Source organism: Mytilus californianus, unplaced genomic scaffold (genome assembly GCF_021869535.1).
Source record: "Mytilus californianus isolate M0D057914Y unplaced genomic scaffold, xbMytCali1.0.p SCAF_2, whole genome shotgun sequence".
Lineage (NCBI taxonomy): Eukaryota > Metazoa > Mollusca > Bivalvia > Mytilida > Mytilidae > Mytilus > Mytilus californianus.
The window spans coordinates 126,530,037-126,550,116 of NW_026262668.1; the positions used below are offsets into that span (position 1 = coordinate 126,530,037).

The 20,080-nt window shown below is 33.0% G+C and overlaps 1 protein-coding gene across 1 annotated transcript in view; it reads left to right on the forward strand.

Annotated features, from left to right (window-relative positions):
* Positions 1-9,493, forward strand: part of LOC127730940 (inositol hexakisphosphate kinase 2-like) — a 28,758-nt gene extending 19,265 nt beyond the window's left edge. The window contains exons 5-6 of the mRNA XM_052239565.1: positions 2,048-2,223; positions 4,042-9,493. Coding sequence (XP_052095525.1) covers positions 2,048-2,223; positions 4,042-4,428 — 563 coding nt within the window. The 3' untranslated portion in view covers positions 4,429-9,493. The remainder of the gene's footprint in view (positions 1-2,047; positions 2,224-4,041) is intronic.
* Positions 9,494-20,080: the final 10,587 nt, after the last annotated feature.

Genomic DNA, 20,080 nt, shown 5'->3' on the forward strand with positions numbered 1-20,080 from the left:
TATTTGCGTGCCTTGCAAGGGTCCTCATGCCTGTCAGACAGTTTTCACTTGACCTCAACCTCATTCCATGGATCAGTGAACAAGGTTAAGTTTTCGTGGTCAAGTCCATATCTCAGATACTATAAGCAATAGGTCTACTATATTTGGTGTATGTAATGATTGTAAGGTGTACATGTACAACTGGCAGGTGTCATCTGACCTTGACCTCATTTTCATGGTTCAGTGGTCAATGTTAAGTTTTTGTGTTTTGGTCTGTTTTTCTAATACTGTATGCAAAAGGTCAACTATATTTGGTGTATAGAAATTTTTTACGATGTACATGTCATTCTGGCAGGTTTTATTTGACCTTGACCTCATTTTCACGGTTCATTGCTCAATATTAAGTTTTTGTGTTTTGGTCTGTTTTTCTAATACTGTATTCAGTAGGTCAACTATATGACCTCATTTTCACGGTTCATTGCTCAATGTTAAGTTTTTGTGTTTTGGTCTGTTTTTCTAATACTGTATGCAAAAGGTCAACTATATTTGGTGTATGGAAATATTTTACGAGGTACATTTCAGTCTGGCAGGTTTTATTTGACCTTGACCTCATTTTCATGGTTCATTGCTTATGTTAAGTTTTTTGTGTTTTGGTCTGTTTTTCTTAAACTTTAACCAATAGGTCAACTATATTTGGTGTAAGGAATGATTGTAAGGTGTATATGTCTGTCTGGCAGGTATCATCTGAACTTCACCTCATTTTCATGGTTGATTGTTCAATGTTCAGTTTTCCTGGTTAACTTTGTTTCTTAGATACTTTAATCAATAGGTCAACTATATTTGATGCATGGAATGATTTTAAGGTGTACGTGTCTGTCTGGCAGGGTTCATCTGACCTTGACTTCATATTCATGGTTCATTGGTCAGAATAGAATTTCCATGGTTTGGTCTGTTTCTTTTATACTATAAGCAATAGGTCATCTATTATATTCTGTTTATGGAATGAATGTATTGAAGGTGTACATGCATTTTCGGCTTGGGTTATCTGACCTTGACCTCATTTTCTTGGATCATAAATGTAAATGTGATACTTGTAGTAAAACTTTATATGTAGGACTATCAACATTAAATCAATGGTCAGTATAGTAAGCGAGACATACCAGCGTGTGCACTCTTTTTCTTCCTTGTAGAACTTATTTTGTTGAATATTTTTACTTTTTAGTTTTTCACTATCTTCTATGGTTTCCGCTAAACACGAAAAATGGGTTAAAATCGTCATTGTAGGATATTAACTCCTTTTAGGAATCGACTGAAGATCTCGGCTATGTTGTCTTATGTGTAGGTCTTTAGTTTGCTGATCATTGTTTGTGATAAAAAGTTTTTCTCTAACTATTATAGTTTTAAGTATGAAAGGCAAACAGATGTTAAAATTGTCTTTCAAGGGCACTAACTCCTATCAGGAGCCGTTTGACAATTTTGGTATAATGGTCAGTAGGTAGATAATTTGTGCTTCTTTTCAGTTTTCCCTTTAACGATTTGCAAGATATTAGACGTTTATTTCCATTTTATTACTCTGTTCTATTTTAGCCAAGGTGCCAATGTTGGTTGGTAGGCGGGACCATCGGAATCAATTTTAAGCAACATGCTCTTAAGATATGATTGCGTCTAAGTTTTGTTGCAATTGATCAAGAAGTTTCAGATGAGAAATGAGAAGGTTTTTGTAAAAGTAAACGGGCGACAGACGCCATGTGACGGCAGCAGCTCACATTGGATATCTGGGCCATATGAGCTTAAAACGAAAGACGAGCGTCAAATTAGAATAAACGAACAAAGGCGTCTCATTAAAACACCAGAATCTCCGATCATGTAGTTACCGCAAACTAGTCCCCCAAAAAAACGACCAATAGTGAAACAATGCAACCAAGACAACCATAAATTATGAATATATATAATAAAACAACCTGTAGCACAGGGTAAACTTGAAATTAACAATATTCTAGAACATGCTTTAATGCTAATTGAAAACCATATTTAATATTGTATGCAAAATTCCTTGACTAACGACTAGAGTTTATTGTGCTGGAAAACTTGCTTGCTGGTTATAACAATCCGTGTATATTAGATATAAAATTGGGTCGTAAACAGCGAGCATTTGATTGTACAGAGGCCAAACGTCAGCTGTTAGAAAGTCGATGTGCAAATTCAACATCCGCCTCATTAGGATTTCGAATCTGTGGAATGCAGGTAAAATAACATTTGTCTGTTATTTATCATGCAGATAGGTCTCAAAATGATTTAATTTGCAAGCAACAATCAATCAATATGACACATATGATATATAAGTATAACAAAAATATCGAAATCCATGGTAAATTCAAAAAGAGGGAGTCCATAAAAACTGAAAAAGTCAAACACTATCAACCAACAGAACGAGTGAAAAACAACTGTCATTTTCCTAACTTGGTACAGGCATATTCCGAAGAAAATGGTGGATTAACCTGGTTTTAAAGCTAGCTAAACCTCTCACTTGTATTACAGTTGTTTATAATTCCGTTATATCAACAAAATTGGGTGACCAACCCGAACAGACATAAAAGGTTAATTTGAAAATAATTGGGACCAAACAGCCAGAATTCAGTAAACATCCCGGCTATCGGTACTGGATATAGAACAGGCGCCTGGGGACTGTTACACATCATGTTACACGCTATCGGTTCTGGATAAAGAACAGGTACCTGGGGGACTATTACACATCCTATTACCGGCTATCGTTACTGCAAATAGAACAGGCGCCTGGGGACTATTACACATCATGTTACACGCTATCGGTTCTGGATAAAGAACAGGCACCTGGGGGACTATTAAACATCCTATTACCGGCTATCGGTCCTGGATATAGAACAGGCGCCAGGGAGACTATTACACATCCTATTACCGGCTATCGGTACTGGATATAGAACAGGCGCTTGGGGGACTATTACACATCTTATTACAGGCTATCGGTACTGGATATAGAACAGGCGCTTGGGGGACTATTACACATCTTATTACCGGCTATCGGTACTGGTATAGAACAGGCACCTGGGGAACTATTACACATCTTATTACCGGCTATCGGTACTGGTATAGAACAGGCACCTGGGGGACTATTACACATCTTATTACCGGCTATCGGTACTGGATATAGAACAGGCGCTTGGGGGACTATTACACATCTTATTACCGGCTATCGGTACTGGGTATAGAACAGGCGCCTGTGGGACTATTACACGTCCTATTATCGGCTATCGGTTGTGGATATAGAACAGGCGCTTGAAGAGGTGATATAGTGATCTCAGAAACACCGGCCCGCAGCAAATTAGAGATCATGAATTTCTCTATTTATATTATCCGAAAACCACAAAAATTTTCAAAAAATTAAGTACCAGAACTCTGAAACCGTAAAAGTGAAAACAACAAAAAATCGAACTTAACCCGTCTTTAGTGTTCCAAAACATTCAATTAAGATTTCAATCAATTTACAAAAAGGATCATTTTCATTCGGAAAATAATTAAAAAAACTTCCAATAATCAAGTACCGTAACACTGGAACGGTAGAAGTGAAAACGAGGAAAATCGAATTTAAGCTGTCTTTTCTTAGTTCAAAACATTCTATTTAAATTTTAATTAATTTCAAAAAGCGGTTATCTCTATTACATCTGTAAACCAAAAGTGTGACGGAATGAGGACATGGGGATTTTTATATACTCCCGACTCTGCCGAGCGGGAGTATACAAAGAGCAAGGTAATATAAATGTATAGATCAAGACATCGAAAAATGATGGCACATAACGGTAAAATCTTAGGCCAGAGCCGATGTCAGATAGTGCGGGAAGGTCAGAATAACAATTTCGTCCGACAGTTACGTTTCTGAAAAATAACCAAAGAAGTGAATTTTAAAAAGAACATTAAATAAATTTCTCGATAAGATTTGTGCCGTTCTCGTTTCCTTGCTTGAAAAAAAGGTAAAATATTATTACTTCGATGCATATATATTTAACCTCTTGTGCATATTATTAACAGCTGTTTCAGAAACACACTGGCGAATATATATCACAGAATAAATACATAGGAAGAGCTTTAGACGATGAAGGTGCACAGTTGAATTTAAAACAGTATTTTCACGATGGTATTACAGAAAGAAAAAAGGAAATGCTAAGCATTGTGGAAAAACTTAAGCATATACATACAGCAATGTCCGAACAAACTGTTTTTAGTTTTCTTTCTGTGTCACTTCTCCTCATCTATGACAGTAGTGCCGATTGTAAGATAGATGCTCGACTTATTGATTTTGCGAATGCAGTAGTTACAGATGATTCCTCTTTAGATGAAAAACACAAGGAATGTAATGTAGACCTTTTATTTGGTTTATCTAGTATAATTAGTATTATACAAGGTTTCTTATCATAGATTTAGTTCGCCTGTAATGAATGTCGCAGTAGGCGAGACATACATATAGGTTTCTGACGATGTTTTCAGCACCTGTAAAGTTTGCTGATGATGCCGGATTCAGAATAAGAATTTAGTAAAAAAAATAATAATAAAATTAAATTAAAAATAATTTCCACTGACGAAATGAATGTTTACAGATAACATTTTTGGCGTGTTTAAGTTTTCTAGTTACATTAATTAGGAAGTACTAATATTGGCATATGAGGTCAATCATCCGCATACTCCATAATGCATTGAGTGAGATTGTTTTTATGTTATTCAAATGTATGTGTGTGCTTATATGAAAAACTTGCATGAATTTTACGTGTAAATGATGCGCCGATATTTGGTATACAGTAGCTTTAGCATCAATGTCTTAAGTTTAAAAAAAGAATGAAATACTCTGCCATTTTGATATTTTTACATTATTAAGATTTTAAGTTTTCATTATTGAAAAAAATGTATGATAGACTTTACCATATGGTGTTCTGAATTATCATCAATAAAACTTGTTTTAAGACTTCAATAAGACTATACAGGAGCAGTGGTCTCTCCCGTCATGATTCAATGGTTAGTTTTAAAATTGTAATGGTAGGACTAGATAATTGGTTATGAACTTAGTATCATTTTCATGAAAATTATGTGGTCTTCATCATATTTATTTTATTTCAAATAATTTTGCTTTTCAATGTCGAAATTAAAATTCTAAAATGTTGGATTTTTCTGTTCAGAGTTTTTAGAAGATACCCAATGTATGTATACATTATATGGATAGCATTTATTAAAAGGATGTTATTCATTTGGCTGGACAGTGGTAAGAAATATATCCGTATTTATGTTTAAACATGGTTTTATTTATGAACAATCATCACTGTTGAAGAAACAGTATTCAGTTGTTTTAAAACTATAGAACTTCGCATTCTTAGGACATTTAACAAACTCTTCAAAGATGGATTCCATTTTATATTTGTATTGTGGCTTCTAAATAAATTAGGTTGGCGAAGCAATTATTTATCTTTTACATGTTGTACCTTCAATAGTCAAACGATTCATGCAAAGCGTAACATAGAACTAAACTCGATGTATATTTCAACTATTAATGCATATAAACAACTTCTTTATGGGATAATTAGGTTTTTTTTCAACCGAGCATCATTAAAACAATTGGCGATCATAGTCCTGACTGTATAAACACTTCAGAAATGAACATGATGAATTGACCCACAATATCTGACAAAGGTCCAATACACCGAGTTCAACTTTCATTTAAGCTTTCAAAATATATGGACCACGTGTTAACGGTGATTGTGCCAATAATGATTATTTGGATATATTTCTTACAAAAGTAGCCAAAATACAAGAACAAGGAAGTTTAATAAATGACCCCCTATAAATGTATATTGGAAACTAGAACTTTCTGTGTTTCATTGTTTAGGATTTCATGATGTAATTGAAAAATAATATTTTCAGTCGAGTTATGTCAATTTAGACTTGCAATCGATATAAGGCTAAGCATTCCAGTTATCAACAATTATTTTTTTGATATTATCTTTCGAACGTTAGATCAGACAAACTTCGATGGAAAGGGTTCATAGAGGGAGTGAAAACTTTTGATTTTGACATTTTACCTTCATAGGAAAATCATTATTTCTTGTTATTTCTTGTCTATGAAACCGTGTTAAGCCTTAATTGTAAAACAAATCTGCATGTTGAAGTTTACTCAATAAATTTGAGGATCCAGTATTATAATTTGTATTTTATAAAACCATTAATATTACTTATTTTAATTATTTTTCATATTATTATTAAATTATATATACTTGTTTTTAATTTGTTTTATTTAAAAAATATACATCTTGTATTATTGTTATAGTTATACATGTGAAGCTAATATTTCAACGTTTTTTTTACACTGCAGAATTTTCATAATGCATTGTGATAGTTATCCAGAATTCTATATCGTCATAAGAATTCGAACAAACAAGTTCCTAAACTCTGTAAACGACCATTTGTGTCTTACTTCAACGAATTGTTTTCGGTGTCGGCGGCGGCTTCAAACATGTGTTATCAATGTTTGTGATTAGGTCAGTTTAATAGGAATAAGCATTGGTACATCTCATTCCCATGGAGATAATTTGGCCCTTCCCATTCAATCATTGTTTATTGACTTTGGAATGTTTGCTTAGTTTAAAAGTTAAATTTTGTAATTAGGTAAGTTCAAAGGAAACTACAAATGGTAATTCAATGATATTTGGTATGCAGTTGAACAAGCATTGGCACATCTCATTTCCATGAAAATTATATGGCCTAGTCCCGTAACTCATCATGCGGGTCTATTGACTTTGCAATTTTTGCATAGTTTACATATTGAAATTTGAGATGAGGTCATTTAAAGACATTAACACAACTCATTTCCATGGATACTGCACCTTCAGTCATGGTTAATTGAAATTTGAATATTTTGCATACTTACATGTTAAAGCATTGTCATTTTAATTTTGACATTTGTATTTACCTATCAAAATTACATACATGAGAGACATAGTTCTGTGTCAACAGTTTATTATGGTTTCTAGTATTAATGAGTATCCCCTGTTCATTGTACTTGTCAGTATTAATGAGTTTCCCCTGTTCATTGTACTTGTCAGTATTAATGAGTATCCCCTGTTCATTGTACTTGTCAGTATTAATGAGTATCCCCTGTTCATTGTACTTGTCAGTATTAATGAGTATCCCCTGTTCATTGTACTTGTCAGTATTAATGAGTATCCCCTGTTCATTGTACTTGTCAGTATTAATGAGTATCCCCTGTTCATTGTACTTGTCTGTATTAATGAGTATCCCCTGTTCATTGTACTTGTCTGGCCGATTAATGACTTACTCTTGATGGTCGGATGGTCCTTTAACTTAGTTCAATTCCTATTTCCAGTGATATCCTTTCCGTACTGACTTTTCAGACAGAATCGTAAACAAGATATGTATATTTTAAGGGATCAATAAAGACAAATCCCTATTTAAGTCGGAGAAAAGGAAATAACATACGGTATAGATATTCCTATTTTGTATTTACAAATTATACCGTTTGGTCAGTTTACATTTTACAAATTATAACATATTTTTACTTTTGTCCTATGTTATTTGAAATGTCACTCTGCCTGTACATTTGTCTCGCTATTAGAATTTGCTACATACGATATAGGAATAACTGCCATAAACTGTGTGTTCTAGTAGTGCAATAAACAATCTGTATTTACCGTTGAAACAAAACGGAATACGATTGATTGGGATTTCTCTCGTTTTAGAGAAGTATCCAAAATTAGTAATAAAGCAAGTATATTTTTATAATATTAAGAAAGTTTATTTTCTGGTCCAGTCACGAAACTGATTTGTTGTTATATTCAAAACCATTAAAAGCTATTACTGTAATTAAATATGTACTTGGAAAAAAACTGCAATATCATAGTAATGTTCGATGTGCCACGAATTATATTTTTTTTATTCAAATGCCCAAAAATATGCAATACTTTTTTATATTATATTAATGTTTACGGAATATTTTTTAAAACACCAGAAAAAATATATATAAGTAGATTACCCAGAAACAATTCGTTTCAGATCACGTTGGAAGTTTTTACGAGTAAAATATTTTCTGTATCCGATTTATAGTTTTCCCGACGTACCGTTGCTTTGTTTTAGTTGCTCAATGGTGGAAATTAGGTTACAAATTGTAAGATACCTTATCATTTTCTTGTGTGACCTGTGTTTTTGTTCAATTTCCTTCGAGGTTTTGCAAAGACGCTTCGTTTCTGTTATCATTTCATTTACGCATTCATTCATAGAATCTACAAAATTTCAAGTTCCTGTCTGAAAGTAGAAAGTAAAAAGTTGAAGGTCGTGTGGTGACCTGTAATTGCTTACATCCATTTGAAATCCTGAGGATAGTTGTCTCACTGGCAATCATAAAACATCTCCTTTTTTGTATAGTAATTCGGTTACTATATTTAGATTAATTACATGTATCCTTCTTCTCTGAGTTGTGCGTATTTCTTTTTTGTTATTGACAAGATATCGGGTACACCTTCATAATGTATGAGACGTTTTGCAAAAACAAAACGACCTTTATTTCATTATATTAGAACTGTTCAGTTCCGTAACGCATTAATTCCTTTCTGAAAGTAAACTGAAGAAGTTATGTTTTAACATCTAGATTCCTTCTTTTCTGGAGTTGTGTGATTGTGTTCATGATTCCTTCGAAATTAACAAGATATCGGCTATAACCTCATTATTAACAAGACACTTTGTACACATGGCTTTTGACGGTCCTTTCAATTTGGTTGACAGTAATGACTTTTCGACTCTCTACACTACGCTGTCACACAATCTTATCTCGCAGAAATTTTTCTCATTAATCTAATGGTCCTTTGAAAACTGTGATCGCAAATTTTTTTTTGCAACCCATGTAAAGCATTTCTGGAATAAAAAAGGTAAAAATGCTAGATACATACACTTACTGGAACTGTGATCAGATTATTAAAGCTGTTAACTTTCTCCTTGGCAACATCTATATGCATGTTTCAGCAATATTTATGTTTATTTCTTACTTAAAACATATTGTATTTGGAATAATAACAATAGGGATTAAACACAAGACGTTACATTAAAAAAATATTTTCCAAATGACATCACTAATTGTTGATTTTACTAATTATACATATTTTTATAGCTTCTTTAATATTTTTGTATACTTTTGAGTATTAACATTCTCCCTGTGTGTTCTGTTAGTTTTATTGCACAAACTTTATTAAAAAATAAAATGAAAGTATCTAAATGAGTACTAATAAGAAATTATACATTTTATACATAAAACAGATAATCGTGTGTTCTAGTTATGAAACGGGTTTTTATTCTAAAAATATAATGTATTTTTTTTTTAAATATTTGATATGTGTTAAGACAAAAAGTGCAATTACATTGTAATGACCAAAATGCGACCAATTATATTTTTAAAATTAAAATGCATAAATAAAATATTTATAACAAAGTATTATTTTATTTTATTTTTTCTCATTAATGTTGACTGGATATTTATACACATATATAGGTAACCACATTAACCAGAAACATTTTCAAGCCTGATTATTAGATAATTTCCCTATCTCTAGCTTATTTGTTGTTTTCCCGGCGAACAGTTTGCTTGGTTGTTCAATGAAAGGCGTACAATTATAATATGTCTGGGTGGTGTGTATTGGTTAGCAGGGTATCGATCACACCTTTATTGTGTTACTCATCAAATATACCAGGTTTAAAATTTTGTGTACGCCAGACGCGCGTTTCGTTCATAAAAGACACATCAGTGACGCCCGAATCAAACAAGTCACAAGGCCAAATAACTTAAAATACGAAATTGAAGAGCATTGAGGACCCAAAGTTCCAAGAGGTTTTGTTAAATACAGCTAATGCAATCTATTCCTGAGATAGAAAATATAGAATATTTAATGATAATTCATGTATCAGGCGATTTACAAAAAGCGACTTCATTTCATCTTATCAACAATGATCATTTCTGTTACATGCTTATTTTTAGAATATATGAATACTACATTTCTAGTATTAAAGTTACCATAAGAAATATGATTTAACAACACTGAAAATGATGTGAAACACAATAAGAATTATAAACAGGAAGATACATCAGAAAAATATTTTCCACATAAAAATCACAAAATATTACAATATTACAAGTAAATTAAAGTGACAATTCTTGAGAACTAGGAAATATGACAAGACTAAATATAATTAAAAACAAAATAAAACAAAATAAAACAAAATTGAGAGAATGGAAACGGGGAATGTGTCAAAGAGACAACAACCCGACCAAAAAGCAGAAAACAGCCCAAGGCCACCAATGGGTCTTCAACACAGCGAGAAAATCTCGCACCTGGAGGCGGGCTTTAGCTGGCCCCTAAACAAAAATGTGTACTTGTTCAGTGAAATGGACGTCACACTAAACTCCGAAACATATAAATGAACTAAAATTTAAAAAAACATACACGACTAACAAAGGCAAGAGGCTAAGACTGGAGATGTGGGCAATCTAGTGGCAAAAAATATCGCCCTTGGAAACACTGACATATGGGACTCTTCAATGTTTGGATGTTCTCCGGAAGGACGCTATTGACTACAAGTTAACAAGAAAAATATCTGATTTCGATGAAAACAAGATATAAACATAATATCTATATTATGATTTCATTTTCATTGTGATACGGCAAACGATAAGAACAGCAGAATAGGTGTTTTGTGTAAATGGAATTTAATTGTTTAAGAAATGAATCCCTCACGATCATGTTCCAACCTATCTTTATTTCTACTGGCTTTATACGGCTCTGGAACACACCGATTTTCCATGTATGTAATATTTAGCTTGACAAGAGAAGTTTAGACAACGATGTAAACAACTATAGGCCACTGTTCACCCTTCAGCAGTAAAGAAACCAATACCATATTGTAATGTTAAAAGGCACTGGCATGACAAAATGTAAAACAATCCATTAGAGATAATCAACGATGTAAACAACTATAGGCCACTGTTCACCCTTCAGCAGTAAAGAAACCAATACCATATTGTAATGTTAAAAGGCACTGACATGACAAAATGTAAATCAATCCATTAGAGATAATCAACGATGTAAACAACTATAGGCCACTCTTCACCCTTCAGCAGTAAAGAAACCAATACCATATTGTAATGTTAAAAGGCACTGGCATGACAAAATGTAAATTCTAATAGACGACCTATTATCGTCAATCAGTATAATCACAATATATCTACCTTTAGCGCAAACGCAGTAATACACATAAACGGCTGTTCCGCGTTACGACCAACTTATTTATACTGCCAGATATTCTCAATTTTCGACATCAAAATCCCCAGTTTACGAAGGCCAAGCCTCAGATACAATATATTTATCTCTATTCTACAGCAAAATAAACAAATCAGTCCATTTCAATTTATTTTTCATGGTAAAATTTCATAAAACAAAAATTCCGCGAAATTAAGTTATTGTCTTGACGTGGCAACGAAACAAGGTGACGTCACAAATATGTTTCCGTAAACAAAAAATCAAATGTAAATACCGGGCGTTTTAAAGCTTCTTGTACGCCTCTGAACGAATAAAATTACATTGGAAGAAAATTTATAAGTGAAAAATGCGATTAAAAAAAATAATCATTGAATTATATAATATTACTAATATTATATAAATTGGGTAAAACGGAACAGCCAAAACAGTATCGTATGTATAGGGCTTTCACGGTTAACAGGTGCAGAATTACCGAATTGTCCTATTAGAATCGAAATAATTCATGGCAGCCGTAGATTTGTTTTCATTTAACCATGGGTTTGGCATTTATATTCGTATTTTACTCCTCGCTAACGCTCAGGGTAAAATAATCGAATATAAATGCCCAACCCATGGTTAAATGAAAACAAATCTACGGCTGTCATGAATTATTTCTTAAACAATCCATTAGAGATAATCAACGATGTAAACAACTATAGGCCACTGTTCACCCTTCAGCAGTAAAGAAACCAATACCATATTGTAATGTTAAAAGGCACTGGCATGACAAAATGTAAATCAATCCATTAGAGATAACCAACGGCCTGATTGATGATAAGACGACAACGAATAACCAAGACCGAGCAACATGAAACCAACAAAAAAATAGTCTCGGTATCTGTTTACTTTCTTGTGTGTTACAATTTTAGTTAGCCTCTATATTTGAAAGAAGATATTTTCAAAGGAATGTCTTTTTCGTAAAAGATGCATAGTGATTGGGTAGCGTCTTCCTCGGGTATAAAATTACCGATGATTAATTTATCTGATGTTTAACTTTATTTAATTCAGGAAACGCTTACCCTATCGTTGCAGAGGATCACTCTTTTTGGAGTTCATGCGATTCACTCAGTTTTTCTCTTGCCCGCGACTTTCGGAAAGGGAGACATAGGGATTGCTTTTCCGGCGACGGCTCAACAATTGTTAAGTTTTCTGCTTAAGTTAGTTTGATAAGAACTACTTGTGATAGATCAATATTTTGTATGAAGTTGCATTACTATCCATACATATTAGTTTGACGACTATTTTTAGGACCTGTCACTTAGGTCATGATCCAGTGACATTGAATTAGTAAGCAATTTTCAATGTTAAGTTATTTGCTTAAGTTAGTTTGATAGGAACTACTTGTGATAGATCAATGATATTTTCTATCAAGTTGCATTTCTATCAGTTCATACCAGTTTGGCGACTATTTCGAGCCCTCCCCCTAGGTCATGGTCCAGTGACTTTGAATTAATAAGCTATTTTCAATGCTAAGTTTTCTGCTTAAGTTAGTTTGATAGGAACTACATACAATATACAAAAATATTTTCTATAAAGTTACATTACTGTCTGTACATCTAAGTTTGTCGACCATTTTCAGGCCTTGTCTAATAGATCATAGTCCAGCGACTTTGAATTAATAAGCAATGTTGCTGTCAATCAGATTGCTTTTTCTGAATTTTATGCCGACAGGCGAGACATATCTCTCTGTCAACAGTTTATTGTTATTAGTATGAACTTTGAACATCGGTAAACTACTGTTACCTTAAACTGATATATAGATTATGTCCTCTCACTAAATAATTCAAAGTTTGGTGACTATGTTGAACACATCTGTCCCATCGAATTTGAAATAAAGGATACAACAGATACAGTTAAGTGTGCCTCATATCTTAACTTACATCTAGAATTAGACAGTGAGGTCGGTTGATAACATAACTTTACGACAAAAGAGATGATTTCAGCTTCCCAGTTGTGAACTTTCTTTTTTTATGTAGCAACATTCAGGCAGTGCATGCATAAGGAGTATATATCTAGTTAAAATTATCCCTTCGAAAAGTTTACGGACGCCATCACGAGTTGGTTGACTGTAATGGACATTTTCTTTCACAGATGACGACGGATATGTTCCAATCGTTGTAACACAATCCCGTCCTTCTTTTTCCAGAATTGGACCTGCCAAAAAAGAATCATCACCGGGTTTGTATTTACATGAGCAACACGACAGGTGCCATATGTGGAGCAGGATCTGCTTACCCTTCCGGATCACCTGATATTACCCCCAAGATCCACGAGTAAAAACATAAATACTATTTACTGTTTTACAGTCAGAATTGCATAGACGTTATATCACTGCATTGTCACTGGGTCGACGAAGCGTCAGTGTTTGTGGCTTAATAACACTTACAATTCTCTCTTCTGCATGGTTTGTAACCCCAGATTTTCAAGTTCTTCAAGTGTAGCTAGTATATATTTGAGATTTCTGGGTCTGCGTTAACCAATAGTGCGAGGTGATGAACAAAATTATTTTAAGGAAGACTTAAAGCCAATAAGACGACAGTGCGGACAATGGATGAAAGATTTGTTAGATTAGGATGAAAGGTGCATTTGTCATCTAGGGCGCAGGAAGATCTTTCTGTCTTTTTCGTGAGCTGAACCGAAAGCTTGTTTATAATGCTGATTTGTTGTTTGCTGAGTTGTCTCAAATGGAAAATGAGCCTTTATTCCGAGGAGCAAAAACACCTTTTTCTACTGGTTTTCGTCCTTTTTCGTTTTCACCATAGTATTCTCAGTTTAGTGTCGACATGTGAGGTTTGAATGTTCTTTGGTATCTTCTGCATCTTTTGATTACAATTATCTGCAACATCTTGTAGATATCTTTCAGTTTTAAATGTCATCAACAGGGTTTGTATGGCTCACTCAAAAAGATGCATTCTTCAAGATCCCCCATGAAAATGTTGTCTAAAAAGGGTGCATTTTGGTTTCATACTAGTATCGTCAATCTGTAAGTATTGTATCTTGAATGTGCGATGGAATTTGTCAAGAATGTTTTCCAAGGTATTTCAATGAATGAGGATACTACCGGTCGTCCCAGTACCACTTCATTATCAATAACTATACGAAAAAAGATTTGAAGCATGATATTCAACTTATATTTTCTTTTCAATGAGTTGGCATGGGATTGAATCATCTGATCGGCATAAAGTACAAAAATAAACTTACAAAAAAGAACAAAAATGCAAATGACATAAATAACAGATTTATGTGTACTCAAATCTATTTTACCGTTTTGTCGTCAAAGCTATTTTCCTTTTTTGACGAACTCCAAACCGAGTTTATACATAATATGGTTTAATTGAGTGAAAAAAGCGGGTTTATATTCTAAATTTCGCTATTGAGCAATTTTTTTTTTATTTAAATCACATTACATAATATGAGTTTGAATGTCCTTTTTGTATCTTTCGTCTCTCTTTTACATTACTGCTTGATAAATAAATTAGGTATTGATAATTCACTTGGAAACTCAACAAATACCCCCACGACACTTACCAAGGAGGAAATCCTGAATAATCGTAGGTCTGTTCTCTGTTCCTTTGGAGTTTCAACCAAAGATGAAGAACTTGATCTTCCTTCACTGTATTGGGATACCTAAACTGTCCTTACAAAAAACGTTATATTGTTTGGTCTTCCAAGTGCTTCATGAAACCTCTTTCTTAATTATTAAAATCAGTTATCAGCAATCAAAGCCGGGCTTCAAATTTATTGCGAAACTACCTATTCTAGAAATGGCGTGAATCAGATGTGGATACTAAAAAATCCAAAGATCTTTTAGAGAACATACAATCTAAGACACTTTCATCTTGCAATAGTATTAAAACATTTGATTTTTTTCTACTTTACACAAGTATTCCCCATTCCAAACTAAATGACAATTGACAGAAATGGTCCTGCATTGTTTCATAAACAGAATGGCCAACGTAGATACAAGTATCTTGCTTAGGGAGGGATAAAACCTACTTTGTAAAAATCACTCTAATTCAAACAAAACCATTTCTGAAACTGACGTTATCAAGATGTTGGATTTCTTGATTGACAACATATGTGTTATGTTTGGAGGACCTGCTTTTAACAAACAATCGACATTCCCATGGAAATCAACTGTGCTCTTCTTCTTTCCGACTTGTTCCTTTATTCATATAAGGCTAACTTAATACAGAAACTTGTTAGGAAGAAAGAAAAAAAGTTAGCAGTATCCTTTAACTTCACTTTCCGCTAGAAAGATGATGTTCTCTCACTAAAAAAATCCAAATATGGTGACTATGTTGAACGCATCTATCCCATCGAACTTGAGATAAAGAATACAACAGATTCAGTTAAGTCTGCCCCATATCTTGACTTACATCTAGAAATTGATAGTGGAGGTCGGTTGAAAACACACTTTACGACAAAACAAATGATTTCAGCTTTCAAATTGTGAACTTTAAATTTCAATGTAGCAACATTCCAGCAGCGCCTGCATACGGAGTATATATCTTCCAGTTGATACGATATTTCAGGGCTTGTATTTCCTATCATAATTTCCTTGATAGAGGGTTACTTAAATTTTTCGGACGCCATCACGAGTTGGTTGACCGTTATGGAATATTTGTTTCACAGATGAAGACGGGTATGTTCCAATTGTCGTGACTGCAATGTCGTCCCTATTTCCCAGAATATGACCTACCGAATTGGACTTATCGCCGGTTTTGTACTTGCAAGAGCAACACGGCATGTGCAACATGTGGAACAGGATCTGTTTACCCGTCCGGAGTACCTGAGATCACCCCAGTTTTGGAAAAGGGGGGGTTCTAGTTGCTTAGAGAGTTTAGTTTCTATGTTGTGTTTTCTGTACTTTTGTTTGTCTGTTGGTTTTTATCTTCTTTAGCCATGGAGTTGTCAGTTTATTTTCGACTTATGTGTTTGAATGTCCGTTCGGTATCTTTCGCCTATCTTTTACACAATATAGGACAGGACACAGTTCAGAAGAAAAGACACAAATTTAAGGCTAAACATATATTTGATGCTTACATTTTTATATATGCTATTAACTAGAACTAAATGTCGATCAGGAGTGGAGTTTTGACCATCAACAATCACCCAGATCACTGAATGTTTTAAAAAACTTTTTTTAAACTGGTAATGGATCGCACTACGCCAATGACCATTCAAGAGTGGTGGAATCTCTTATTGCTTGTTTCGGAGAAGACCATCTCAGATCCTCTTTTAATGACTTATCATTTTATTGTACTTGTCATGACTTTGTTCTATCTTAAGCTAATTCGTTGTGCTTTGTTTATATATATACTGTTGTCTGTCTTTTCGTCTTTTTATTGTTTTTGAACATGGTTTTTCTTAATCCTCTCGAATTAATTTCATGACCAGTTATTTTTTACTTTGTTTCTGGTTTTGAAATAAAATAATCGATATTGCTGTGTAGCAACAACTATCATTTCCTCGTTTAAAGGAGTACTAATGTTTGGATCTAATAAAAAAAACGTGGTACGGTTCTTTTATATTTTTTCATATTTATTTAAACTAGCACAAGTAAACATCCGGGATTATATTTACAACTTGGTTGTCTTTGAAAAATACCACTCGTTTTAATATTTTCATACTGTAAGTACAAACAAGAAATAATTTAGATATGTTCTTTATACACAGTTGTGTGGAAACATCAAGAAAAATATCCTTTAAAATTCTGTGCATTGAAGTACTCGGTATTCCACGGTTTTCAAACAAATAAATTCAAATTTGCCAAAATGCAAATAAAGTGCATTCATATAACTTGTTGTGTCAAGTTTAATTTATTGTGCAAAAGATATTGTTTAATCGTTTGAAATTTCAAAAACTGAATTGATTTATCTTGGAGTTTTAAACTTATGGAGATTAATTATCGATTTGAATTTTTTGAAATCTTGTAGGGGGATAATTATCATAAAATACAACGTGTAAGAACAATAGTCGCTATATATAATGCCGAATCATAGATATTGATATAAAGTGGAAAAAACCTTTAACATGATACGTCTAAGCTATAAATATAGCTTGAATGACAGTCAAGGTAGTATTAACACCCAATAGCATTTACAATGACACAGAGTTTTGAGTATTAACTTCCTTCTTAAGCAACCATCGAGCCAAGTAGCAGTAAATCGACAACTTTGTGGACTATGTCACACTAAATTGCAGGTAAAATAGAAATTGTGATAAGTTAATTGAAAATAGTTTGTGATAATTATTGCATTTGGCAAGAGTTTATCTAAAAAAGAAAATTGTCAGAAAAAAACAACAGATAGACTGAAAAAAACTGTTATTTAAATATGCCAGTTGCAATTTGTATAAATTGATTTGATTAGGGTAATAAATTTAATGAGATTTGTTTAGAAATGCATATAAAAAATAATTGTTAAAACTTAAACTTGTTTTATGCCTGTATCTTTAGCAACAAATTCGCATTTGAACAATCTAAATCATAAATTCATAAGGAAAATATATCAACTCAAGTAAAACATACAATAACAGTAGTGACTATTCTCACCTACTAGAAACTGACTACGCCTGAATAATCATAACTGCTCCCTTAGATTGCGCTTTTTATAACACCAAAATTTCTACTTACAGGATAATCGTCCATGTTTAAAGCTGTGGATAAAACTGGTCAAAATCCAAAGCTTCGAAACACAACGGTTCATACCAAGAAAACATACTTTGGTTTCTTATGTAGAAGTAAAAAGCATCAAAGCAAAAATATAAATCACAATGAAAATAAAATATAAAATATATGTGCATATTATATGTTATTCAGGTCTCAGACAGGGTATATAATGTATCATTCTCGGTCGGCTTAGGGTTGATATAAATATTCAGCTTGGAAAATCACATCATATACTCTGTCTGAAACCTGAACTACAATACTATATTGTGTATACTCATCTTCACAAATAGATTTTTTTTTACAAAATATCTTTTAGCAATAAAGTATTCATTAATTATATACGAGCTCCATAAGGGGGACCGGGCCCCTAGCCCCCTCCCTAAATCAGCCTCTGGGTTTTAGAGGATATGTAGGCAAACTTTATCTGTCTTTTTCAATGATCTACAAAACTATGCTTCTATATTAGTGAACTCATTGGACATGGTCGTCTTTTTTTTTGTGACGTCACAATTGAATATTCAGAGAAAAGCAAGAAAATTTGACGTCATAATTGATTTTGACCAAAGAAGAAACCACACCTTGGTTATAAAAAACATAATCAATCTATCGGGATAGGGATAAATTGGGTAAGAATTAGGGGATTGACTATTACAGCTTCATCGGTAAGTGTTTTACTTCAACTCAATAATTTGAATGGAATAGTCAGATAATTCAAACAATCACTTATATAGTTATATTGGTATATGTTTAAAGAATCTAGCTTTTAGAATTTTGTTCTTATTATAAGTCCTCATCAGAACATAAATAGGCTATATATCTAAACGCACAGGAAAGATCCCTATTTAAATGAAGATGTCGTGTGAACCATTTTAGTAGTAACATTACATTAGAGTTTGAATTGTGGAATTTCATAAGTGTTTTATTTAATTTTTTTTTATACAACAGTATAATTTTATGAACACACAAAAGTGCGAGAGCATTATATTTGAATTGGTTGTGCACAAGATTAAAATATATTAAACAATCCATGTTTCAAAATATTTTTTATTATGTACTCAATTCATTTAAAACTTTTGGTTTTGTTTTTTGCACATGTGGAGACATGTTTGTTTAGTGCATGTAAAACTGTTTATTGTATTTTTATTACAGTGAAATATTTCAATACATAATGGACATTGATTTCAGGAGTGAAATATTTGTGTTTATTTAAATTGATACTTAATAGTTATCGAAGGTACCAGGATTATAATTTAATACTTAAAAGACCGCAATTCTTATTCAGTGCAATATAATGTCAAGAATTTTTGAAATCTAATTTAAAAAATCAAAATTATTGTTATCTAATTGTTAAATGTTTCAGTTATAACGAATAATTGCCATTATTAATTGTTTGTTAGAATTTAATATACTTAAGAAATAATTCATGGGGGCTTGAATATATCGTGATTTTACCACGGGTTGGCCCTTTATGACAAATATTTTACCCTGAGCGATAGCGAGGGGTAAAATATCGGCATAAAGGGACAACCAGTGGTAAAATCATGATATATTCATGCCCCCATGAATTATTTCGATTCTAATAGGACAAATACGGCAATTCTTTTGGATCGAAGCGCTCTAGGTGAAGGCATTATTTGCTGTTCCCATAAATAAACGCACTATTAAATTGACGTAAAAGAACGGAGCAAACTGAATAAATGGCATGCTTAAACTATTTACAATGACATATTTAGATAGGTTTGAATGAATCTAAATAATAATTGTATTTATATATCTTATATGGAAACAAAAAATGGCTTATATAACACATTTTAGCATCGTTTGTTTACGTTTCCTTGTTGTGATGATTTTCGGTTTCACAAGCGTGTATTTTCCCGTAAAATGCTTATATTCTTACGTCATTGTTCTATGACGTCGGGTAGCTCATTCATAAAAAAAGCATATGACGCGGGAGTACGATCGGAACAGCCCAAACAATATATTCATATTTTACAACGGGTGTGTACTCAAAGCGTTTGAAGAATGTCATGTTAGAATTCTGATTATTTATTTTTGT